This window comes from Pleurodeles waltl, chromosome 2_2 (genome assembly GCF_031143425.1).
Source record: "Pleurodeles waltl isolate 20211129_DDA chromosome 2_2, aPleWal1.hap1.20221129, whole genome shotgun sequence".
Lineage (NCBI taxonomy): Eukaryota > Metazoa > Chordata > Amphibia > Caudata > Salamandridae > Pleurodeles > Pleurodeles waltl.
The window spans coordinates 463,208,008-463,235,578 of record NC_090439.1 but is presented as its reverse complement, the minus strand read 5'-3'; the positions used below and the strand labels follow the sequence as shown (position 1 = coordinate 463,235,578).

Sequence of the window (27,571 nt, the reverse complement as noted above, 5' to 3'; positions counted from 1 at the left end):
ACAACATATACGTACACTCACATTCAGTCATTCACGCACTCATTCAATGTGATTCACACCCGCATGCACGCATACAAAAACAGACACACACACTCCCACACACACACAACACACACGCACACATCACCCCCACCCCCTCTCCTGTTGGAGAACCCGACTTACGTGCTTGCAGGGGGTCCTTCGGCAGGAGACGGGCCGCATCGTTGCTGCCAGCAGCAGCGTCTGCCAGCAAAACACCGCCAGGCTGTATCATTGCTTATGATACGGTCAGCGGTATTTTGCTGGTGTGTCGCTGTTGCTGACAGCAGCGCCACCTTACCACCGTCCCCCGCATTGACCGTCAACGGTATTCCACCAGCCTTCTGACGGAATTCCGTCTATGGTCATAATGCGGGTGGACAGCTGGTAGTCACGGCGACAGTATGTTGGCTGCAGTCGCCGTGGCGGTAGGGGGTCAATACCGCCAATGTTGTAATGAGGGCCATAGTCTTGAGTCCTAGGATCAGCGATTTTACAAACTGCAATGACAAAACCTGTTCAGCAAGTGCTGCTGACATTAGAGGCCCTGGATGGCTATCATACCTGACCTTAGACTCTGAGTACCACAGTGAGTAGCACTGGAAGGCAAAAAGCCATAGGCATACTGCCATCCCTTCAAGTGCACCACAGGCAGTATGGCCTCCAGGTACCCATACGTTTTTCCCTGACTGTCCCTTTCATCCAATTCTAGAGAATGTGATGAATACCAAGTGGAGGCCCACCAATATTCCATCATCCATGAAGCAGAAAATATGTGAGTTACAACCTCACAGTAATGTATTTTTGCTAGCAACAGTGATCCTTGAGGCTGAGGAAAACAGAGAGCAGGCATCCTTGTGAGACCTGTTAGTCGTCCCACAGGCCTCCAGTCTGCCCAAGAGTATCTGACCACTGCCCAAGCAACAGGAGAGAAGCCTCAAAAGCAATTTAGTTCTCTGCCTTATTCCACCCATGTGTGCCTGTTACCTGCTAAGCCCATACCATGTGCTGAGCAAGATTGGTTCAGGAGCACTGCAGTAGTCTGACACTTTTGAAAAAACATACAGTGGACCCATACCCATAAAATATGAGTAAGATCTGAAAGAAACGGACTCTCTATCTCCTTTAAGTCAGGCACTATGCTTTGGCAGAATGATGCATAAGGAAACTTCTGTATAAGTGTTGTTCCAGTGTTATTAAAGGGAATACACAGTATCGCAAGGCCCTAACCAAGAGTCTATAGCATGTAGACTATTTATCTTTATTAGCGGAAAATGTAAACTTAATAGAAATAAAGGTTTGTATATTTTCTAATGTATACTGCTGCCTGAAAATCTTGTTATTGTGAGTGTCATATTTGAGTTGAAAATAATGTTAAACTCCACAACCAACCTTCAGAGGTATGCCTTGACACTTCAGCCCTGCTTTCCCTTGAAGTCAAGGTATGACTAGGAGGTGTGTGTGAACAAAATAGTGGACTCATAGTATTATCTTCTCTGTGGTTCCATGGCAATAGCAAAACCTGTCACAATGATGGCCTGGTACCTGTAAATTCCAAATATCACATAGTAGTAGTTTTACAGTAGCATTCCACTCAATTGATCATCACACTCAACTAAACATCCTGCTGACTTGCAAGGGAGACACAGTACACTGTTTGCTGCAGCAATACCTTGTCCAGGTGGAACTTTTCCGATCAAAGTGATGACCTATGACCTCCAGGTAACTGGAAATATCCATTCTCTCACATTTGATCTTCAGTTTATATGGAGCCTTTTGATTTCTTTTGGTCTCTTATGGAATAAGTAAACCAATAATACCCTCATACACATAAATGTCCCACAAGCTGGCACTAAATGATTGAAATCCTGCCTTATTATTATGCAGTTATTCATATTCAATCTGTAATTTCAGATGATGTGCACGACAAAAGTTCCCCCTTTGCTGGCAGTTAGTAATGATTACATGCACAAAATGAACACATCTATTGCATCACGTGACAGAATCAGACAATTACATCTTCAGATTTTTTAGATCTTATGTGTTTCAATTATTGCACCAAAGAGTACACTTTATGCAGATTTGTGACGTTTAAAATATGTTATCTATATTCACATGAATGATTATAATCTTGTTCTCCAGTTTCAATATAGGATATATAAAAAAAAAACCTTCACCAGTTCAAACAGTGTGCATGAAAATCAGAGTTCAATATCACTGGGTATAAACGTCTTGGACAGTCTTTATCATCAGTATGATGTATAAGGCATTCTTTGTGACCAACGTTGATTGTAAATTTTTTGGGAAGAAAACAGAGTCACCGCCAGTCCAGTACTTCTATAATCATGAGGGTGAATAGTTACTTTTTAAAGAAAATCTTGCATTGAATTTCAAACCACCTCAATCAAGGGTGTAGATGACTTTGAGTATGAAGCCACCACCCTTTATAACTTCCTTAATGGCCCTGTTTTCTTGGGTTGAAGTGTGGAAAAGTTTGTTCCTTTGTAATTGACGGGTCTTCTCAGGACGGGGAGCTGATATGGTGAATTTGGAGGTCTGTGTTGTGTAACTAAGGGATGGCAGCCTCAACAGGATGTAAAACAAGTGTAGGAATTGGAACCTTGTGTTTCACAGTTGACAGCGTGTCAACATTGACCACGTCTGCAAATACACTGTCTGCGTCTGCCAAAGCTAAGATGCACTTGACCCTTGCCATTCACATCGCACCAGCCTGACATCAGGCAGCGCGGTTCCCACACAACATTCTGTAAAAATACAAGATTCCATCTCCCACCTATTTGCACACCATGGCATGGCAGAGGGCAAAAATGGATGGTGTAAGCTTTCTGCTCCAACATTCCAGTATTTCTCTTTCTACAGCTCTCCCTTTCTATTAAGAAAAGTCTGCCCTAATTGTGTGGAATACTCTTAATAGTATTCTATACTTATGCAGAGGGCTGTACTGGTAGTTAAATGTCTTTGTCTAGAGTCACAGGAGATTGGCAAATAATTATGAAGCCGGTATATGCGGGCATGTCAGACCTTATTTTATTTTATATTATCATGATAAAGTGATACGTAAAGGGTAAAGACATCTATTACCCTTAGAGGTCGACTCGAATCTTTGCACTCAGACAGGAGTAAGAGAACATCCAAACAAACAATATGAGCCAGTAAACATCAAATATATTATCACCTAATCAAATTATTTAATTTAGAGTCAGTAATTTAAACACACCATGACTTATGTGGCCATGAATCACCACACCAGTTTAGTAAATTTTAAACATTTATTGCCCTTTAGATTAACAGATCATGTAAATCATACACAAGACCAAATGATAGAAGTACAAAAACATCACAGGCAGTCCAAAACACCTAAAGAATCTCAATCTAATCAAATCATTTATCATTTGACACTCCAAAAGAAAAATGCAAAATAACAACAGGATTAAATGAAAAAAAGAAACTGCATATATTTAGTTTGTGCAAGTGAATTAATCAAAAGTATTTAATAAACAGTTACATTTAGACATTGGGTCAGGCATCGCTAATTATTACTCTAATTTGAAAAGCATGTGTGGGCTTCATGCAAAAATAAAAGTGAGACAAAACTGAATTTGAAAAACATCTAACTATGGTGCTAATCAAAAACATACGGTTGGATTTTCCAAGGGAGAAAAACCGAAGCAGCCTGCAAGGAAGACAAATGCACATTGGTTATACCTCTCCTAAATGGATCAGCAATTAGTTGTGTCTTCATCAACAGAGCACAAGAACATCAGTTCTTCATTAGTTAGTATCAGGACATGAAGGGGAAACAGTTCAGTAATGATGGGGCCTAACCTTTCTGAACTGATAGAATCATAAGCAAAGACAGAAACACATCTAAACAAAACTGAGGCTAAATGGAATCTGACTTACATCACCTAAATCTTTGCTATATTAAAGTCCCAAAAATGTACTAGCTAAGCCTCTATTGGACAAGACTGTGAGGTGGTTTAGTGTGCAGCCAATATATCATCATCTGTCCTTCAGATTTATCTCTTCTTCATAGAGCATATTTGGATTTGTTTACGCCGGCACTCCTCTCCCATCTCCGGTGAGCTTCCGCGATTAAATATAATTTTAAAAAGCAACATGAAATATGACATTTAGTACTGAAGTTCATTGTTGAAAACTAACAATGTTTATCTCAAGGAAATATACAACACTAGCAGTAAAAGCAGGACAGAAATTTCCACTGCGCAAGTCACACAGGATGTTTTAAAACATTTCAGTGAAATTGGCAACATTTATAACGTGCTTCTAGAAAATGCTAAAATGCCGGCCTTTTAACTAATGGTAAACATGCAAAATAAAACATTTTAATAATCCTATCAAACCATTATTTTAATAATTCATGAACACGTCATCTTCTTTAGTACATTTAATTATAAATAATCAAAATATTTCTCTATTACCCATTATTAATTTATTTTACGCACATTGTTTATGGTGTCCACCTTGTCAGTCATTTTAGAAATACACCTTTATTTTTCTAACACGTTTTCAGTTAGACCTTCAAACAGACGTACATGCATTTTACTGACACAATCTTTATTAATAATGTTTGCTCTCAAACACATTTAAAGGTCAGTAAAGCACTTGGCAGTGAGCTACGATATTCATTGCATATTTACCTTCTTGCCTAGCTATGAAACCCATCATAGAAGCGAAAGCAATATGCTAAGGAACATTAGGTATTTAAAAAGACAACTCTAAAACCATCCAACTATTTGTCAGCCAATCTTAGTCAAGTAAATGTTTGGAAAACATCCAGCATTTAAAGCAATGCTGGAAGAAGTTTCACTTAGCAAGCCGCTATTAAGTGACTCCTGTTTAAACCTAAATGAGAGCAAGCCAAATACACTTCATTTTATCCAATGAAATACAGAACAGACTGACAAGGAAACAAATATTTGATTATCAGTGGCACAGTGCTTGGCACAGTTCTGATCCCCAAATAATTCTACTTTCTATTCAGTCTATTCTTATTAGTCTATTTGAGTCCTAAATACTTCAAAGTCTAGAATTTATACTTTCTTATGACCTTTCTAGACATTTCCATTTATTCTTTTGCACAGATGTTATAATCTCTTTATCCTAACAAGGAAACGAAGCAAACTAAATATGCCATATGTGTCTTTGTTTCTTCCAGCCATCCCTGGGAGACGGTTATCAAGGCTGCAATGAGGAAGTATCCTAATCCCATAAACCCCTGTGTTGTGGGAGTAGACGTTCTGGAGAGATCCCTGGATAATCGTGGCAGGTTGCACAGCCACCGGCTCCTCAGCACAGAGTGGGGACTGCCAAGCCTTGTCAGAGCGGTATGTGCTGTTGTGATTGTTTACATCCTTTCCAGATTTGACAAATGGGAAGACCCCTTGTATTCCCTACTACATGTGGCAAAGCATGTTAGTGGTAAACAAGTTGTAACAATATGCTTTCTTTTTAGAATCTATGAGTGCTAGTCTCAAAGAAAAATTTGGACATAAACAGGTTTGCGGCCACATTTACCCTTTCCACACCTGCCATTAGTTCAGTGAGGGATTGCTGGCAGACGTCAGTCCATTTATGGGAGCACATATCTCCACGAGTTCAAAGATCTCTGCAGCCATAAATCCATTAAAAGGGTGGGGAAATGGGTCTTTCAATATGTGTTTTGTCTTTAAAGTTTGAGTATTCCCACAAAAATTGAAGTTTGCCAGTTTGTGAATGTCCACAAACATGGAAGTTTCCCAAAGTACCATCCAAGCACCCAGCAGTGGCCCGTCCATACAGGTTGAGAGGCCACACACCCTACCTTTTTCCTGATGTGAGTATCTATCCCGATGAACAAAAGTCAGCCTGACAGACACTCTTCTGGTTCAGGTCAGGCAGCCAGGAGCTGGACATGCGGTAAATGTGCAGACTCCCGGCTGCCTGAGCTTAACTTTGCTGGGCTGAAGAAGTTGAAGCCCCATGGGCATAGCCTCTTCAGCCTGGCAAAGGCACCTCAAGGCCCTCCCCCTCATGATGATGGGGAACGTCACGGATTGCTTCAGACCATGGCGCTTCAGTTTTAAGCCCTGAGGCGCCCAGGGCTGATTGTCAGTCGTAACACCTCGTCACAGAGTAGTGTGGGGTCATCAGTCTCACTGACGCCATCCTACTTTGTGACAAATGAGGGACTGCTGCCTTCCCTCATTAGCTGACCTTAAGCCAGCCAATGAAGGAAAGAAGCAGCATCAACCTTCCGGGGGCCTCTGAGGCTTCACTGTCAGAGCTGCTGAGATAAGTTTTATATTTTTTGTGTGTTTGGTGCGTGTATGTGTATTTGTTAGTGAATGAGTGTGTGAATGTGTGTCTGTGAATGAATGAACGGGTGTGAGGGAGGTGTATGTATTGATGTGTAACCTCCCCTGCCACCCTCCCTTGTAAAATTACCGGCTGCCATTACAAGCACTGTTAGAAATGGGGTCTTTGGTTGGCAGTCAGGTGACCCCCTGTACAACCAAGGACCCTCACTCTAGTCAGGGTAAGTCCCACACAATCCAAATTATCCTGTGCCCATCCTCTGTTAGCTTGGCCCTGAGCAGTCAGGCTTAACTTAGAAGGCAATGCGTAAAGTATTTGTGCAGTAAATCATGCAATAACACAGTATAACACCACAAAAATACACCACACAGTTGTTGGAAAAATATATGATATTTAGCTGGTTAAATGCCGGTCAAAATGCTCAATGATTTTATAAGTACACGTTAAAATATCACTTTAGAGAATGATAAAAGGAGTCTTTAGTCTTTAAAAAGCAACAAGTGTCTCTTGCAAGCACAAAGTACCTGGTTTGCGTTCAAATTCTCTGCAAGGGACCGCAGAGGAGGAAATGCGTGGAAAACGGGGAGGTGTGCGTTGGTTTCTCCAGGCGCACACAGACGATGTGTCGATAATTTTTCAAGTAGGGAAGGCTCTGCATCGATTTCTGGTGCGCTGACTTGGATCCTCTCTGGGTTGCAGGTTTTTTGGATGCCCCAAGGATGATGCAGAGAAATCCTGGGTGTGCAGGACGAAGTCACAGGAGCTGCGTAGATTCGGTGGGCAAAGCGGGGAAATTTCTGTCGCACAGCAGGTGTTGCGTCAATTCTTCTCGCAGGAAGTCAGGCTGTGTAGTTCTGGCTCGGCTATGAGTTGATCCAGTGGGCCATGCGTTGGAGTTCCAGTCGCAACGCTGGCAGTACGTCGTTCTCTTCTCGGGGAGCCAGGTCGTGTAATTCCAGTTCGGCGTCCGGTGATTTTCTCACCGCGATGCAGGCTGTGCATCGTTTCTGGCAGGCTGTGCGCCAAATTTTCACCACACAAGGAGTTCTTTACAGGAGGAAGTCTTTGTGGTCCTATGACTTCAAGGAACGGGAGGCAAGCTCTATACAAGCCCTTGGAGAGCACTTCTCAGCAGAGCCAAAGGACTGCAAGACAGCAGGTCAACAGCAGGGCAGCAGTCCTTTGCAGAAAAGCAGTCGGAGAGTCCTTTGGGCAGTCAGCCAGTTCGTCTTGGCACGTTGCAGGGTCTGGTTCAGAGCTTCTTCACCAGTGGTATCTTGTCCAGAGGTGTCTGAGTTGGTAGGGCCAGAGGCTCTGTTTAATACCCAAATGTGCCTTTGAAGTGGGGGAGACTTCAAAGAGTGGCTTAGAAGTGCACAAGGTCCCCATTCAGTTCTATATCCTGTCTGCCAGGGTCCCAGTAGGGGGTTTGGCAGTTCATTGTGGGAAGGCAGGCCACTGTCCTTTGACATGTATGTATCAGGCCCTCCACCCTCCCAGCCCAGGAAGACCCATTCAGTATGCAGATGAGTGCAGGTGTGACTGAGTGTCCTGTGTTTGTGGTTGTCTGGGTGAAATGCACAAGGGAGCTGTCAAGTAACCTAGCCAGACATGGATTGTAAAACACAGAGGGGGTCATTCTGACCCCGGCGGTCATGGACCGCCGGGGCCAGGGTTGGCGGGAGCACCGCCAACAGGCTGGCGGTGCCCCGCAGGGCATTCTGACCGCGGCGGTTTGGCCGCGGTCAGAAGTGGAAAACCGGAGGTCTCCCGCCGGTTTTCCGCTGCCCAAAAGAATCATCCATGGCGGTGCAGCTCGCTGCGCCGCCATGGGGATTCTGACACCCCATACCGCCATCCTGTTCCTGGCGGCTCTGCCGCCAGGAACAGGATGGCGGTATGGGGTGTCGTGGGGCCCCACTTTGAATTTCACTGTCTGCATTGCAGACAGTGAAATTCGCGACGGGTGCAACTGCACCCGTCGCACCTTCCCACTCCGCCGGCTCCATTCAGAGCCGGCGTCCTCGTGGGAAGGTTGTTTTCCACTGGGCTGGCGGGCGGCCTTTTGGCGGTCGCCCGCCAGCCCAGTGGAAAACCCAGAATCACCACAGCGGTCTGACGACCGCGGTGCGGTGTTCTGGCGGGGGTACTTTGGCGGGCGGCCTCCGCCGCCCGCCAAGGTAAGAATCACCCCCAGAATGATTTAAGTGCGGAGAAATGCTCACTTTCTAAAAGTGGCATTTCTAAAATAGTAATATAAATTACAACTTCACCAGTCAGCAGAATTTTGTATTACCATTCTGGTCATACTAAATATGACCTTGTTACTAATCTACCACTCAAACAGTAGATGAGGGTAGCCCTAATGTTAGCCTATGAAAGGAGCAGGCCTCACAGCAGTGTAAAACAAATTTAGGAGTTCTACACTACCAGGACATATAAACTACACAGGTATATGTCCTGCCTTTTACCGACCTAGCACCCTGCCCTATGGGTTACCTAGGGCCTACCTTAGGGGTGACTTATATATAGAAAAAGGGGAGTTTAAGACTTGGCAATTACTTTTAAATGCTAGGTTGACATGGCAGTGAAACTGCACACACAGGCACTGCAGTGGCAGACCTGAGACATGTTAGGGGGCTACTTATGTGGGGGGCAAAACCAGTGCTGCAGCCCACTAGTAGCATTTAATTTACAGGCCCTGGGCACATATAGTGCACTTGACTAGGGACTTACAAGTAAATTAAATAAGCCAATTGGGTATGAGCCAATGTCACCATGTTTTAAGGAGAGAGCATATGCACTTTAGCACTTCTTAGCAGTGGTAAAGTGCGCAGAGTCCTAAAGCCAGTAAAAATAAGGTCAGAAAAAGAGAAAGAGGAAGGCAAAAGGTTTGGGGGTGGCACTGCAGAAAGGCCATTTCCAACAAGCATGCTAGGAATTGTCAGGGATTTACTACAGCTGATGTAACTCTTCATCCAGGATGGAAGGGGAGCGGATCACCCCCACATTTGACAGGGGTGTAGGAGGATGGGCTTTCTCTACAGGGAAATCTATTTTTACTCAGTAAGAATTTAAAAAGATAAAGATGCATTTTTACTAGGGAATCCATTTCCCCTATACTGAGTTCTCTGCAACGAAGAACCCTATACAGAAAGAATGGAAACAAAAGTTAGGATTTATGTAATTCCCAATGCAATCTCTGCGGAAACCTGGTAAATGCCAAAAAGTCATACATCTGCATCTGCAAGCGCAAGTCAGTTTGCGACTACAGATGTACTTTTATCTCTTTTTCAAAGAAATGTGAGTTTGGGTGGTTCCATGGCTGGGGCCTGGTAATAACATTTGGAATTGTTTGCTACAGGTGCCCTGGGCCCACCACACCACTGGACCTCAAAATTGATTCCTAAGTACTCCCCTTTAGCTCTAAACGCTCAAGGTAGTGAGACAGAGCAGTGCCTTAGCAAAGATGCTATATGCCCCAAAGGCAAGTATGGAAAATGGACCCTAATCACAGTTATGTTTTATAATACAGTTGACCCATCACACCTCAGCACCCCAGTGCCACTGTACTTACTGTAGTAATGATAGCTACACCCCTAGGTTGTACTGAGTTAGGAGGTGCTGTGTCACAGAAGCAATTGTCCAGCAGCTTATTATAGATAGTGCAGGAATAGTAGATTTTCAGTTCCTGTTATTTGCAGTCTCACTGAATCCACAGTGATTGTGTCTTGCAGCACGTGATATGTTACTAGCAGTGCATGTGGGTCAAAAGGGGCCTTGGATTGGCATTGCCTGTGTATTTTAGAAACTTAATCTCAGTTGCCTACAAATCTGTAGTGAAATGGTGTAGTAGTGTTTGTGCTACAGGCATGCAGATTCCGCTGTGTATGTCAGTAGCAGAAGCAGTAGATCTACAAAACATACACATCACTACAGACTGGTAATATCCACGTTAGGACAGGAATGCCCCTGCAAGGTAAATGGTTGTGTACCCCTTTCCTGGTGCTAAACTCTATGTGAAAGTGGTATTGATGCCCTGGCATTGCACTAATCAGGTATGTGCTCCTAGGCCTGTTCCTGGTAATGTGAGGTCTAGAACCTGTTAGGTGACCTTGACGAGTGCACAAAACATGCCATCATAATGGGCACAGGACTACTGCCCATGCCGGGAATGAATAAAGTAAAGCAGGTTTGGCGGTGTACCATCTTTTTGTGAATCAATAGTGTGACCAGGCCTCCTTCTCTGTGTCACAGAAAGGAGAGTCTAATGGCAGCGCTCTTGTACAGTTCTGTGATTATGTGAACCCCAGAACCTTGAGCTATCATTCCATGTGTGTCGAGCGTGTTCATGTGGAGTGAGTGTATTACATATATGGTAGTAGGGCTCCGTGTAGTGTGATATCCATTTTCGATGGCCCCTTGTGCAGCTTAAGACACAATGGACAGTGGTAAGCTTTCCCCATACAATGCAAGTGTATTAATTACAAATGTGTGGCTGAAGAGTGGAGATCCAGGCATTGAGATGAGGGAGGATAGCGACATGGCTCTCTTTACAAATTCAGTGTTTGCAGAAGCCTGCTTATTATCTCTTCATGAGCACTACCATTTGTTAGACGGTAGGGATGGGGTGAAGAGGCTGTTGTTTCTGCTGTCCAAAGTGAGGACGTTTCTAGGCAGGGCCTGCTGTTTTCTCCGTTTGTGATTACTGTTTCAGGAAGGATGACAGCTACACAGGTAAAAAGATCTTTGACTTCACTGTGCCCTTGTTTTGGATACTTCTGTTTGGAGCCAGACTTATTCACATCTGCTGAGAGTAATCATCACTTTGCACAAATGCTGTCTCTGACGAACGGCCAGAAAATGACATTTGAAAGAGAACCCACCTAAACCGGATATAAAACCTTCAACTGTGGACCTGCTTCCATTTTTTGGAAAATTTATATAAATGTGAGATCCAAACTACGCTATTTTTCTTGCTAGAGGAAGGGAGTGCTCCACGGAGTACCTAAAGAGCTGTTGTGCGACCAGTAATGGTGTCTGCATGACAGCCAATCTCACAGAAGTAAGAGGACATCACCTGAAGTATTCACAACATGCTAGAGAAGCTGAAGACCTGCTTAGTGCCTAGAAACCTGCTTATCTACTCAGAGAGGGAAGGAAAGTGGTCCTACAGAGGAGAGACTGTCCAGGAGAAGACGCCAGTTGTCTTCCCGGCATACCAAACACTCAGAAGTTGCTGACTGCCCTTGGGAGCAAAGCCAACCACATAATTAGGGACCTCCTGGTGTCCCCATAGTGGACCTCATACAGAAATTAGGCCAGAGAAGTAACCCCATGCTGTCCAGCATCCCTGTAACGCCCATAAGCCTGGTGCTGCCTCTGCTTCCAGACTACAAGTGAATCGAGTGGAAGAGCTGCTGATGCTGCCTAAGCAGGAGTCTGATCTCAGCCAGGATGCAACACCTGCCAGATGAGAACCTTGTGTAATCCGACCTAGAAACTGAAACTGCCTGCAATGAGCACCATTCAGATTCCAGCCAGGAAGCAGCATCTGCCAGGCAGCCACCCACTGAGATGAACTGCAGGTCTGCTCACCAATCAAGTCCTGAGTGAAGCTGCCACCAATGTACCATGTTATTGGAGTCACCACTTAAAGTACCATCCAAGAGAATGCCCACCAGCGCATGACCACAACAATATGAGCAAGTAATGGGGCCTCACATACGAAAGATGCACAGACACTGTTCTGTAGCAGAACATTGACTGTTACTTATATATTTCCATTTTGGGTTGAACTGAGCTACAAAATGCCCTGCTTGAATACAGATCTAGTGATCTACACTTGTGTCTTACCTATGCATATGCTTGGGAGGAAGGTCCATGCACACTAGAGAAGATAGTAGAACAGGTAGAGACCCCACATGACACAAATCCTTACCTAGAAATCTTAAGTGGAATTTCAACCTTGTAACATAGCCCTCTGAAGTCTTTAGTATTATTATGTTTTGCTGTTTTATTACAGTACTTTATTTTTTCTAAGGTAAAGCACTGGGATGTACAATGCATTATTGCAGCTGTTGCTTGACTATTTTGTCAGATTCTTTCCCCCCACACATATCCTCTGAGAAGCCATTGATTTGTCACTACTTGGATAGTCAAAAGTGGAAATGGTGTACTCAGCTCAGTTCGAAGAGCCACAGCAGGGCAGGCGCCAGGACACTAATGGCAAACTACCTCCCATACACCTTGCTGTGGCCAGTAGCCCCTGGCTTCCCTGTGCTCCCTCCAACCCCAAATAGGGCCTGACACCACAAGTCTTAGGTGCCGTGGATTTTAGTTTCCCACTTTTGCAATACATTTGCATTGCATGTTTTAAACGGTACAGTGACTGTGTGTACTGCTGAACATGGCTCTTTAACAGGGAGACTGGGCCGATAGTGCATGTTGGGTGTATTTTCATAATGGGTCAACCTTGCTTTTCATTCATAGGTATGTTGGATTGGTATGTCACAGTTACAGTGAGATGGAAGTGCCTGTGCATGTTTCATACAGAGTAAGTAGCTGTGCCTGTGTTTGTCAGCAGTGCTTTTATAAGTCACAATAACAGTGGCTTGTCAGTACGTTACTGACAGGCACAGTGGGTGTATTGCTTGTGTATGTCATTGGCACTGTGGGCCACTCATCCCTGAGTGAGTACTAAGAACATTGAGTCAGCACTGTCTGTGTGTTGTGGGCATGGTTATTCTACAATACATCTTTGCTGCAGGGTCTGCTGGTAGAGACAGCCTGTGTATGCTGCAGGTTCAGTGGGTCAGTAATGTCTCTATGTTGCAAAAGAGTAGTGACAATAGAGCCAGTGGCTTCCTGGAACCACAGAGATGCGTTGCTTCTGGGGCTTGGCTGGGACCATGACTGGGTGGATGCCATCTAGGATGTCATTTTGTTATTCGCAGACAACATCCTGTTGCATTCTGCAGGTTCAGAGAGCTCAATTGTTAGTATTCTTGAAACGCTTTGAAGGCTATTTTGGTATTTACATTAATTGGAATATGTTCTGCTTATACCCCCTAGCAGGGTGCAAACCCAGTAAGAGGTGGCATTGACCTATACCCAGAGAAGTAAGGAGCTTCACATACCTTGGGATATATATATATATGTATATATATATATATATATATATATATATATATTAGAAACCTGGGAATGCTACTGGAGAGCTACTGACAGAACTTAAATCATTAGCATTGGCTCTCCCTGTCCTTGCTAGGCAGGGTGGCCCCCTATAAATGTATCTACTTGCCTAACTTCCTTGACGCACTTCAGAACTGTCTTTGAGGTTCCTAAGCACTTTTTAGGCTGGTTGAGGCCGAAATCCAGCTATTGCTGTGTGATGGGGGGTGGGTGGAAAATATCACTCTCTGTTCATGGGGAAGTCTTTCGACTGAGGTATAGCCCTGCTAGACTTTCTCCCCTACTATTGGGCAACCCAATTGGTGGCAGTTAATGATTGCTCCTTTATAGAGCAGTCAGAGCCATCACTAAGGGCGGATCGTTGAACAGTGGACAGAGGATGTTTTTTAGACATCTGTATGGGAGGGGGAAACTGAATCCCATGCTGACTCTGATGACGATGGCACTGCAGGCATGTTGAAGCGTCATCCAGAGGACAAGATGGCAGGACAAACTGATATTAGAAATGCTGTTATGGGATGCAGAAGCCCTGGCCCCCCTGTGGTGGGTGGAAGGTTTAGAAAATAGGACATGCTCGGCTTCTCCAAGTTAGGGGACATTTGGAACAATGTTTGCAGAGCTGCAGGCACAATATAAGCTAACAGGGAGCCAATACCTGCAGTACGTACTGATTAGACACATATTGAAAGATTGTATTGATACACCGAATGACATTTCAGATTAGAGCCCCATGGAATGTAGAGTGTTAGATGCCTTCCTTTACAGTCATGCCATTTCTACAGTATACAACCCAGTATTGGTAAATAGCCTGCACCACTGAGGGCGTTAAAGGAGAAATGGGAAGCCGACCTGGGTAAACTAGAGGACAGGGAGCGATCTGCAGGTTCCCATGGAAGGGACAATCCGAGCTAGATTCCAACTGATTCAGCTAAAGCTCTTTCATAGAGCTTACCACATCAGAACTAGGCTGCATGAAATAGGCAGAGCCGACACGAAGAGTTGACTGACGGGATGTGCACTGAGAGGTACACTCCCATACACGGTGTGGGAGTGTCTCAAAGTGACAAGTGTTGAGCGCAGGACATCCCAGAACATAGAAGAGTTGCTGGAGCTGACCCCACAACTAATCATGCTTGGACTATGGGGAGATCTTTCACCGGACAGGTAGATGCTACCCTTTGTTAATGCAGCACTAATAGTGGCTAGAGGTGACATTACCCAAAGGTGGGGAAGCAGAAATATCCCGATGGGGGGGCAGATGAGAAGCCAACATGAAATAGTTTATGCGAGCTGACGATCAAATACATAAAGCAATGGCATACCCCCAAAAACCTATCAAAGTATTGGGTCCATGGAGGAGCATGACAGGTGAAATGACCTAAAAGGCGAGGTTTGGGGGTCACCAGGTGAATGAACGGAATATAGACAAATAACGAAAGAGGGTGAAATGGGGGAAACATTGTGGACGGGACAGGGGCCAGACTCCCGGAAGATATGATCTGTTGAGTAGTGTACATGTACTCCTGTTCCGAGGGTTCCACACAATTGTCAACGACGGGGGGTTGTTGTTTATGATTAAGGCTGTCAATCTGTTGCAAATAATGCAAAATAGAAAAGATTGTTTTTAAAAACGATGTTGCAAAAGAGTTGGGTGTGCAGTGCATGTGTATGTTTTAGGCACTATGGATTAGAAGTGCTTGTGTGTTTCAGGCACAGGATGAGCATTGTCTGTATTCTAAATGGGTCTGCTCTGCCTTTATGTATCATAGGCACAGTTGGTCAGGAGGGCATTGCTGTTTTACAGGCATGGCAAGTCAGCCGTTCAGGAGTACAGATCAGTGGGCCAGCAGTATTTGCATGCCGTACGTGACATTGTCCATGTGGTCCAAATGCTATAAATCATCTATGCCTCCTTGTATCCCAAGCAGTGTTGGTTGGTTATGCAGTTGTCACAAATGTAATAAGTTGGTAGTGCCTGATCAAGGCAGTACCAGTGTGTAGCAGAAATTTGCTTTCCCAATGTGTTTTGTTAAGCTCTTAAAGTTGGCAGATGTGGTAGGTCTTCTGAGCCTGACTTTCAACTGTAGTTTGAAGGTGGTGTTTGTGGGTAACAGGAACAATGTGTGACGCACCCACAGCAGGCTGCCAAAGCCTATACTGATGTTGCCGTGCATTAGGTCAGCTCTGCCTGTGCAGCAGGTGGAGTGGTTCAAGTTGGCAGTGCTTATGCATGACGGATGCAGTGGGTTCACTGTGCATGTATATTGCAGGCATGTTAGTGATTGGTGCCCATATTTACTGAGGACATGTGTTGTCCTTGTAAACATGGTTCATTTCTACTATCTTCCTTTCAGACATTGCAGCGCAGCAAGTTGCCTTCCTACGTTGCATGAAAAATGAGTACATATGCCCTTAGGTTGGTGTCCAAATGCTGTCTCCTCATGAAGTGCTGGGTTGCCATGGTGTCTTTTTACTAAGAGGTGAGCACCAAAGGTTTTGTTACCTCTGAGGCATTGTGTCCCAAACGCATCTCCTCCTGAGGCATTTCGTGCTAGCACTATCTCATTTCGGAGACATGGGTTTCCTGAGGCGTAGGTAGTGAGAATGTCATCTCACTGAGCAGAAGGTTACCACTTACAATGAGTGATTTGTTGAGTACCCAGGCTTTCTTCTCACTGAGGAGTTGGCACTAAATACTGTTCCTACAGCATCTCAGGAAGCCATTTCGTCAGTGAGGACCGAGATTATTTTGGTGTCTCCTCAATTAATGGACATGTCCGAAGCCTGTCAATGAAGTGAAAGGTTTCAATGAAGTCTCCTCACTGTAGCCTTGTGTCCCAAGTCTATTCACCTCATTGAAGCCTGACTGCCAAAAGTTGTCTCCTCATGAGTGCACGAGAATCGAGGTGAGGGGTATGTACGTAATGTGGGGCATTTCCTCAGCAACATGAACGCCTCCACACATACATGAGGACTTATGGCTAACTAATCATTTTGGTGTGGGACTCAAAAAAACTTCACTCACTGAGGTTTGGTCAGAGGTCATGTTTTTGCAGAGTGTGAATTTGAGCTATTGCCGTACTGACATACTAGTTCATATAACCATTTGTTCACTGTGGCACATCTACCTCTATAACGCAGAAGTTCCATTATTGTCTCACTGAGGTACGGATTCTCAAGTTCATCCTTTCACCGAGTCATGTAGTCAGATAGATGTCTCTTTACTGAAACATTGGCTCCTAAACATGTATTGTCAGTGAGGTAGGTCCTAGTGGCATTGAGGTGTGGCTTCCTCTGCTGTCGCTTCAGTGATGCGTGGGTCTGTTAACAAATCCTCTCATATATGCCAATCAAATTAATAGAAGGTTTATTACAAGAAAAATTAAGTCTGTGAATCACAGATTCATTTGACCAGAGGGTACCTTGGAAAACTGTGGTGGAGCAAGCTCTATATGCATAGACAATGCCCAGATTTATAGAAGTGTACACACACAGGTGCACAGTGGATAAAGGTGGTGCATTTTAACAATTTTAACAAGAGAAGCATACAAGTGACTGAACGAGAATGTGAGAAAGGAAATAGACCCTTAGATTGCAACAGGTTTGTTAACATTTCACCTGAGTAAACTAATGAACTTTCTTGTCTCTGGAGCAAAGATGTAGAAAGGAGACTTAAAACGTCAGAGCGAGGCACTTCCTTTAGGTGTTTGTGAGCATGAGCAGAAAAAAATGGCTAATGCAAGTTACAGTTACGCTAATGAAAATTATATTCCAAAAGTATTATTGTTTTCTCCTCATGGAGGCATGTTTCTCAAATGTCCTCTCCTCACTGAGGGTTTATTTACTAATGCTATATTGCCAAAACAATGTAGGGCCCCAGGTGTATGTGTTCACTAAGGTAAAGAGCCCAAAAGCTGCTTCCTCACTGAGGCATACGAAGGGAGAGCACATGACTGAAACATGTGGCCAGAAGGCTATCCCGTTGCTAAAGCCTGGAGGTCCAAAACAACCTCTTCGCTCAAATATGAGATCCAGTGGTTGTGATCTCATTGTGTCTTGGCATTCCTAGGGCAGCTCAGTGAGGTACCAGGTTTAAAGGCCAACTCCTTGCTGATGGGTTCGATCTATGGCTATTTCTTCACATAGACATTTAGAGCAATCTTGGGTTTAGCTAAAAAGGTGATAAGGGTTAGAAACACCAAACACAGCACGTCGTTCAGTGATTTAATTTAAGTACTACATATGAAATAAGGATAAACAACACAAATAACATTTGAATTCTCTCAGGCCTTCCTAGCCAGAGATCTGACCCCAACATAATAATGCTATAGTTTCCTTTAACGTTTGAGCCTATAGTGGCATTTTAAAAAGATGTATAGCTACTCCAGGATTGGAACTTTCATAGATTCACATGCTTGAACACTTCCCCGTCATCAAGATGGAAGTCCCTGGTGGAATATATAAAAGATGTCTGGCAGTGACACCCCAGAGAAGAGCGTACAGGATGTAGAGACTGCCCTGGTAGAATACGCACATACTCTGGCATCCAGGGGTTGACCAGCCCTTTGATGGCAAAAGGCTATTGTGCGTGAGATCCATCTAGAAATAGTCTGTTTAGTAACAGGATACCCTCTTGTAGGCGCACTAAATGCCACAAATAGTTGATTTGATTTCTGGATTGAGGATGTTCGCTGTAGATAGAATTTAAGGCATTGTTTGACGTCAAGGGAATGTAGCAATCTTTCTGCCCCAGACTGAGGCCGTGGAAAGAAAGTCCTTAGCACTACTGGCTCATTAATATGGAAGTCTGGCAACACTTTAGGGCTAAACTTAGGGTTTGTCCGCAGGATGACTTTATCGTCCGCAAACCTCATGAAGGGTTCCTGGATGGTAAATGATTGGATCTTGCTTACTCTACGAGCAGATGTTAAAGCCAAGAGGAATGCTACCTTCCAGGTGAGATACTTAGGGCCATATGTACGAACACATTTTCCCATTGACACAGAATGGGAAAATCCCTTTGCTACATCTGGCCCTTAATGTCTGACTTATGAATGGGCTCAAATGGTTCCTTCATTAGCTGACCCAGGACTGTATTTAGCTGCCAAACTGGAGGTGGTGCTTTGACTAGAGGAAAAGATCGTAACAGCCCTTTCATGAATTGCTTGATAAGCCGATGAGACCAGAGGGATGGCCCTTTAGAAAGCCATCTATATCTGGAGATAGCAGCTAGGTGAACTTTAGCAGATGCATGCGCAAGACCAGAGCGCGCCAGATGAAGAAGATTAGGTAAAACCTGCACTGGAGCAGATGTAAGCGGATGAATGCCGTTAGGGGCACACCATAAACAAAACCGTTTCCATTTTAATTTGTACGTTTTACTAGTGCTATCAGCACGTGCTTTAGCTAAAATGGTTTGGCAATCAACAGGAATATTCAAATGGCTGAACTCATTGAACTCAGGAGCCATGCACATAACCTGAGAGACTTGGGATCCGGATGCCTCACTTGGCCCTGGCTGATGGTTAGTAGCTCCAGTATATGTGCTAACCTGATGGGATGACACGAGGACAGCAACAGAAGTTCTGTGTACCACGGTTGACGTGGCCAGGCTGGAGCAATCAGGATTATCTAGCAGGGTTCTAATTTGATCTTGCTGATTACCCGCGGAAGAAGAGGCATCAGAGGAAAAGTGTAGGCATAAATCCCTGACCATGCTATCGAAAGGGCATTTCCCCACACCCCTGGTTGGTGATGCCAGCTTGCATAAAACCAGCATGTCGCATTCTGGGATGTCGCAAAGAGGTCCAGGTTTGGTTTTCCCCATCTGAGAAATATTGCATCAAGCGTCCTTTGATTCAGCTCCCACTGGTGGGAAGATGTGCAGAGCCTGCTTAGTGAGTCTGTTGTGGTGTTGCTCACTCCTGCTTGTATGTGCACTGAATGTTGAATGCACCAGGTCCAAATGGTTTGAGCTTCTGTGGACAGCAAATGAGACCGAGTTCCTACTTGTTTGTTGATGTAGTGCATTGTGATCGTATTGTCCGTACGGACAAGAACCGATGAGCCTTGGATTCTTGGCAGAAAAGCCTGCAATGCCAGGTACCCAGCTCTGAGCCCGAGGAGGTTGATGTGAAGAGTAGCATGAGAGGGGGGGCACCTGCCGCTCACTTGAAGATCCTGAAGTCATGCACCCCATCCCTCCAGCGAAGCATCTGTTGTTATCATAAATGGAGGGACCTGAGCTAAGAATCCTAAACCCTTGGAGATGTTTGACGGTGTTGAACACCAGTTGAGGGAGTCGACGATCCTTGCTGTTATCAGTATGATGTCCCTGAAGGAACCTTGCATCTGTTTCCACTGTTTGTCAAGCTCTTCTTGAGGAGGGCGCATCCAAAGGCGACAGTGGGGAACTAGATTGATACAGGAAGACATCATCCCCAGTAACAATTTGAACTTTCAAACTTAAAGAAACTTGCTTTTTCGAATTGTATCTGCTAGGGTGATGAGTTTGAGTTACCGTTCCTCCGCTGGGAATGCCTTTACTTGAGTTGTGTCCAGTATAGCTCCCAGGAAAACTATTATTCTGGTAGGCTGAAGATGGGACTTGTCTCTGTTGAGAGTGAGACCTAGTTGATGGAATAGGCGTAACGTGGTCTTGAAAGAGTGGCGTAGAGTGTAGATGTCTGGAGCCTTCAGTAACCAGTCGTCCAGATATGGGAATACCTGGTGTTTGAAATGCCTCAGATATGCTGCAACAGGGGCTAAGCATTTTGTGAAAATCTGGGGAGCGGATTTGAGACCAAAGGGTAGCACTTTGAATTGAAAGTGCCGTCCAGCTACCATGAATCTTAAGAATGTCCTGTGCTTGGGGTGAATGGGTATGTGGAAATAGGCATCCTGCAGATCTAGGGAAGCCATGAAATCCCCTCTGTTGAGAAGTTGCAAAACATCATTCAATGTCACCATGCAGAAGGATTGCTTCTTTAGATTTTTGTTGAGCTGCCTCAGATGCAGGATGGGTCTCCACAAACGAGACTTCCTCCTGATGAGGAAGAATCGAGAATAGAAACCGCTTCCTTTTTCGCCCCTTTGGATAACATGACATCTATTTCCAGAAGGAGAAGATGCAGATGTTGTTGACGTTCCTGGGAAGGCGGAGTCTCCGCGGGCATGCAAGTGAACTCTAGCAGATGACCATAAGCTATTATGTCCAGAACCCACTTGTCGTTTGTGATCTGACGCCAACGTTGCAGTTGATGTGTCAAAGAAGCAGAGGTAGCCGGCCCCTGGAGGCTGTCATTGCCTGCAGGAGATGTCCTTAGATTGTCTCCCCGACTTCCCTCTAGGAGGAGGTCTGTTGTATGCCACCGCCAGAGGTTGTCTCTGGTGGTATTGGGGTCTGGAAGATTGGTAATGGGAGGAATAGGCTGGGTACCTGAAAGATTGGTAGCCACCTCGAAAGGAAGAGTGTCCTCTGCCTCTGGCTCCTCGAAAGAGTGTGCACTTATACTGCAGTGATCCTAAAGACCTGGCAGTATCCATATCTGTTTTGATTGCTTGAAGAGCATCGTCCACATGTTTACCAAACAGGTCTTGTCTATCGTAAGGGAGGTCAAGGATCTTGGTTTGGACATCCGGTTTAAAATTTGTGGCCTTAAGCCACCCTTGGCGCCTTAGGGCGGCTGAACCAGCCAGTAGCCGAAACCCCATAGCGGCAACGTCAAAAGCACATCAATAACCTCTGCAGACGTACGTTGACCCTCCATGAGGATCTTTCTCGCTTCCGACCTGCTGGAATCTGGAAGATCGTCAACAGAGTACGAAATGTCCGACCAAAGCTGCCTGTCATGTCTCCCCAGGAGCGCCAGGGAGTTTGCAGCACCGATCACAATGGCAGACACATTGAAGAAAATCTTTTACCAGTGTTGTCGAGGCACCTACCATCTTTGCCTGGAGGTGCAGATAGCGGTGCTGAAGAGTTTCTGGAGCGTCGCTGGACAGCCTGAGAAACCACTGAATCTGGTTTTGGATGACCCACCAGGCAAGCAGGGGCGTCATCTTTCGCTCTATATTTCTTATCCAGCTTTGATAATACCGCTGGCACCGCCACTGGGTTCCGCATAATTCTTAATCCCTGTTTCCATACATGATGTATTATAGGGATTGCTCTGACTACTTTCCTGTGCGGCTCCTTAAAGTCATATAAAAAGCAATCCTGCTCTGTGGATGGCATTTGGAGCTCAAAACGCGCAGCCGCTTTTTCTAACAGATTGTGAAAAGAGCCAATATCCTCTGGAAGGGATTCAACTGTCTTTGGCTCCGGTGAAGGGAGTGTTGGGAGTACATAATCATCCCATTCATCCTGGTCTGATAGAACTTCTCCTTCTTCAGCCGCTTCGTCCGAAGAGGCTTGGACTTGAGGACTCTGTGGAGCTTGAGGAGGAATTTGTGGCGCAGCAGGAAGAACTGGTAAGGGTACTGGAGTACATGGTGCAGACACTACTGGTGTAGGATCTTTTGCAGACTGAGGATGGAAGCGCTCCCTATAATCTGCCAGCATGGCCTGTAGGTCGGAAACAAGACCAGAAGGCAAGCACACCATTCCTTGTTGTTGCTGTGGGACTGGGTCATAATAATGCTGATCATAATAGGAGTCATAATCAGAGTACTCCTGACATTTAACATGCAACTGGGAAGGACTCCTAGCTACTCCTAACAATGCTCCTGATCTGATTCCTCATTGTCGTTGCCATCTAAAAACTTAGATGGCAAAAGCCTTGACACCTTGCTTGGTGATGTGACAGACGGTGTCAAATGAGTCTTGAAAAGCCTCCTGAGAGGAGTATGCTCCGCAGAGTGATACAATGGCAATGTTGATGGTCTTTGCCGCTTTGTTTTCATAGTCGACGAGAGGAAACCTGTTGTCGTCGACGATATTGTTGTCACTAGAAACATCGTCAACGGTGTGGTCGACGATGATAGTACCGTCGACTGGAGCGTCGTCGACGGAGGCGTCATCGGAAGCGTCGTCGACAGAGGCGTCGTCAACGAGGGCATCGTCGATGGAGGCACAGGAGTGTCGTCGTGAGATTGATTGTCGACGGGAGTGTCGTCGGCGAGAGTAGCGTTGACGAAATGGGGCGTCCTGTTGATGAGGATAATAGCAATGTCGACGAGGATCTTGCAACCGCTGCTGTCGACACTGAAAGAGTGACCACAACCGGCGTCAGTGATGAAATAGCCATCGACGAGAGTACAGTCGACGATGGTCCCGTTGACGGTACTGAACTTGGCTTCTTAAACTTGTGGTGAGCCTTAGGAGGTGGAGTAGCCGGTTCAGAAGCAGTCTTTTTTAATGATTTTTTGAGGTTTTCTGTGCTTGCTTTCTTCCTCTGTGGAGAGCTATGACTTTTAGCAGATGTCCCTGCTGATTTTTGTGCCATTTTCTTAGGTGGCTTTTGAATATCCGAGCCCACCTGCTTTCTCTTCACAGGTGTTTTAGGAGAAGAAATAGAGGAGGAGGTACTGTCCTCATCAGAGGCTGAGTGTCCAGTCTTACCTCTCTGAAGCCACAACAGCAGGTGACCCTCTCTGTCTTTCAAAGTCTTTGTAGAGAATTTTCTACATATTTTGCAGTCCTTTGTTTTGTGGCTGGGATATAGGCAGTAAATGCATTCCTCATGTGGATCATCCACATACAGGCCCTCATTACGACCCTGGCGGTGTAACACCGCCAGGGCCGCTGTAGGCGGGAGCACCGCCGACAGCCTGGCGGTGCCCCGCGGGGCATTCTGACCGCGGCGCTTTGGCCGCGGTCAGAAAGGGAAAACCGGCGGTCTCCCGCCGGTTTTCCACTGCCCCTTAGAATCCTCCAAGGCGGCGCAGCTCGCTGCGCCGCCGAGGGGATTCTGACAATCCCTACCGCCATCCTGTTCCTGGCGGCTCGCCCGCCAGGAACAGGATGGCGGTAGGGATTGTCGTGGGGCCCCTGGGGGCCCCTGCAGTGCCCATGCCAATGGCATGGGCACTGCAGGGGCCCCCGTAAGAGGGCCCCTAAAAGTATTTCACTGTCTGCTTGGCAGACAGTGAAATACGCGACGGGTGCAACTGCACCCGTCGCACCTTCCCACTCCGCCGGCTCGATTACGAGCCGGCATCCTCGTGGGAAGGTCGTTTTCCCCTGGGCTGGCGGGCGGCCTTTTGGCGGCCGCCCGCCAGCCCAGGGGAAAACTCAGAATACCCGCCGCGGTCTTTTGACCGCGGCGCGGTATTTTGGAGGGGGGAATTCTGGCGGGCGGCATCCGCCGCCCGCCAGAATTGGAATGAGGGCCATAATCTTTTCTTCAAGCAAGAGGCACAGGATCTAAAAAGGCCTTTCCTTGGTGACATGGCAGCCAGTTTGAAGGACCAGAGAAGAAAAGAAATATCCTAGAACTGAAGTAGTAGATCTTCTGGGAGAAAATATTGAGCAGAGTTCAAAGGAGTCTCCTCAGCACAGCGTGCGGTGGAAAATCTGAGGGAAGGCAGCTCCTCACAAGAGGTTCTAAAGGGTGAGGCAATCTGATTGGTTCAAATTTGAGTTTGGGTCTATTTTACAAAACAACTATGATAGGTTATTGTATTGAGGCCTAGACCATGTATTGTATATGTACATTTTCAGGCCTAGGTTATATATTCCACCAGGGACTCCCGTCTCGACGACGGGGAAGTATTTAAGCATGTGAATCTATGAAAGCTTCTAATACTGGAGAACTACAGTTACAGGTAAGTAACTTATTTCTTTCTAGACACGTAAAGGACATTATTTAGACGTGTAATTCTGTGGCCCTAAACAAAATCATTGAACTTTCCTTTAATCTAAAGACAGCATTATAATTCTCACAACACAGAATCGAATGAAGGTAATGATAGTCAGAAGCAAAAAATGTTCTTTCCTCTCAATCAGTTGCAAAATATTTGGTTGCTGTAACAATAAGGTTTCAATGTGAACACTCTAAGGAGGTGAAATGTTCTTTAGTGAGGATCACAAAAAACTCATACAGCCAAGGAAATGGTTTGAATTTTGATAGCAATGCACATTTATCATCTGTTCCACCCCGTACAACCTAACAATTAATTGCAGATAAAATCACATAGCGCCTTAAGTGCCGTAGATGACATCATTGATGATATCCTGACAGGCTACAAACAGGAGGTCACAGATTCATAGTGCTCGTGTAGATTTGGTGACATTGTCCACTAGCTACAAACTGAGAGGGAGACAGTTTCATACAATTAATCATTCATGGCATTACCACTTCCATCTCACATGACCACATATGCAGCAGTGAAATCAAATCGGTTCACTCTCGGAAATAATCCATACCACATCATTGACTTTAACTACTTATGGGCTGATTGCAAGTATTGTGGCGAGTCTGCACACAAAATTACCATGTAGTGTCACACTGTCATTACTGTGCTATTCTGAGTAAAGAACCCGGTAATGTAGAATAAAATGAAGGATGTCATATTACCCTCTCTGTCCTCACATCTTCTCCTCATTGCCAGGCTATTTGCCAAGCATGAATTCCAGCTGCTCTTGGTAGAAGGAGTTAAGCCCACATTTTACTACGTTCAATAATTCCTGGTTACTAGTTATATATTGGTATCTTTAATTTCTGACACGTTTTTTCTACATCTTTTCAACTATGCTTGTTTGTTAGACCAGACAACCTTAGGGTGGTTTTCCCCCATCTTCTTGCCTACCTCCCTCTATTTTTCTGATCTCGTTTTTGCTTTGTTTTAGGACTCTGCGCACTTTACCACTGCTGACCAGTGCTAAAGTGCTTGTGCTCTCTCCCCTTAACATGGTAACATTGGCTCCTTCCCAATTGGCATATTTAATTTACCTATTAGTCCCTAGTAAAGTGCACTATATGCACTAGATGTGCCCGGGGCCTGTACATTAAATGCTACTAGTGGGCCTGCAGCTCTGATTGTGCCACCCACATAAGTAGCCCCTGAACCATGTCTCGGGCCTGCCATTGCAAGGCCTGTGAGGGCAGTTTCACTGTCACTTCGATTTGACATCTTAAAACCACTTGCCAAGCCTTAAACTCCCCTTTTATTTTATATGTGACCCCTAAGGTGGGCCCTAGGTAGTCCATAGGGCACGGTGCTATGGAAGTAAAAGGCAGGACATGTGCTCGTAAGTTTTACATGTCCTGGTAGTGAAAACCTCCAAAGTCGTTTTTCACTATTGTGAAGCCTTCTCCTCTCATAGGCCAGCATTGGAAATTCCCTTATTTACTTTTAAGTGGTAATTTCTGATCTGAAAGGTGTGGCATTGTCATGTTTGGTATGGTTGGAATAGTAGTGAGAAATCCTGCTTACTGGTGAAGTTCGATTTAACATTACTATTTTAGAAATTACACTTTTTGGAAGTACGCATTACTCTGCACTTACTGCTCTCTGTGCCATACAGCCTGCCTCAAATCCATGTCTGGTTTGTGCAGGTTGACAACTCCCCTCATGCATTCCACCCAGACAGCCATAAACACACGACATCTGCATTCATCTGCATACTGATGGGTCTTCCTGGGCAGGAATGGTGGAGGGGCTCTCACTTACACTTCAAAGGCTAGTGACCTGACCTCACACAAAGGACTAATTACCACCCACAGATCTCCTAGCAGACAGGACTGGGTTGAAAGGGGAGAAGGTGCACTTCAAAACCACTCTTTGAAGTATCCTCCACTTCAAAGCTACATTTGGGTAGATAAACTTGGTATGTGACTCCCTTAAATCAGACACCTCTGGACCTACAACTGGACTCTGTTAAAAGGACGGCAGTTCTGCTCAAAGAACTCATCGGGACTGCTTTTCTGGAAGGACTTCTCTCCTGCTATTTCTCTGCAGCCTTCTGCTCCCTGTCTCTGCGGGAAAGACTTTGCCTTCTCCCCACAAGTGATCTCCAGGGTCTTGTCAGCTTGCCTCCTGTTAAGAAGTCTCAGGGCCATCAAAGTCTTCACCTAAGGCAGAAAATCCTCTGCGCCGGAAAATTGATGCAATGTCTGCAGAATCGACACAGCGGCCATCTTGCAGCTGAAAAACTGACTCTTCACCTGCAGAATCGAAGCAGCACCTGTCTCATCATCACAATGCATTTGGATTTTCCTCGCATTGTCCCTGGACATCAATTTGTCACCTCTCCCCAGTAAGGAACCAAGGCCGTGTGACCAAAAATTGACACATTTCCCTTCCTGCAAGGAAAGAATCAGCGCATCATCTCTGCCACACCTAGAAAAATCGTTGCATCGCTTTATTTTCTGCTGCCTCACCCCCTCTGTGGCCCGCAGCATCGTTATTTTTGACATATACCAGGTGCTTTGTGCTAAAGAGATACATTCATTGATTCTTATGGACTAAGACTTACTTAAACCTCTAAAAAGTGATATGTTGACCTGTGCATATTGAATTTTTGTTGTTTTGGTCTTATTTGACTCAAATGAATCATATCCATTTTCCTAAACTGGTGTGGAGTACTTTTTGTGGTGTTTCACTGTGTTACTGTATGAGAGATTGCACAAATACTTTACATGTTGCTTTCTAAGTTAAGCCTGCCTGCTTTGTGCCAAGCTACTCGAGGGTGAGCACAGGATAATTAAGGTTGTGTTGTGACTTACCCTGACTAGGATTCTGGTACTTCCTTGGACAGGGTACATACCTCTGCATATTAGAGACCAATTCCTAACATTGTTCCTTTGAACAGAGTAGAGGCCAATGATTTAGGATTTTTGGGGAAGGGTACTGGTGTGACCTTGTATTAAAAAGAATAGAATTAAACAGATATTGCAAGTCACTTGGGAGTTCAATTACATTATAATGATCACAGAACTCCTTGGTGTCTTTCAAAAGCCTTATAATGTACATTAGAGCATACTGTAATCCATATATATATGTAAACACACTCCAGCCTTTGCATAATTTAATCTTTTCATTGTCTATTTTGCTGTTAAGACTGTTCATTTGTAAC

The 27,571-nt window shown here is 45.1% G+C and overlaps 1 protein-coding gene across 1 annotated transcript in view; it reads left to right on the top strand.

The window, feature by feature from the left end:
• Positions 1 to 27,571, top strand: part of PRELID3A (PRELI domain containing 3A) — a 176,055-nt gene that overhangs the window by 47,153 nt on the left and 101,331 nt on the right. Inside the window, exon 2 of the mRNA XM_069219939.1 lies at positions 5,219 to 5,387. Within this exon, the coding sequence (XP_069076040.1) occupies positions 5,219 to 5,387 (169 nt within the window). The remainder of the gene's footprint in view (positions 1 to 5,218; positions 5,388 to 27,571) is intronic.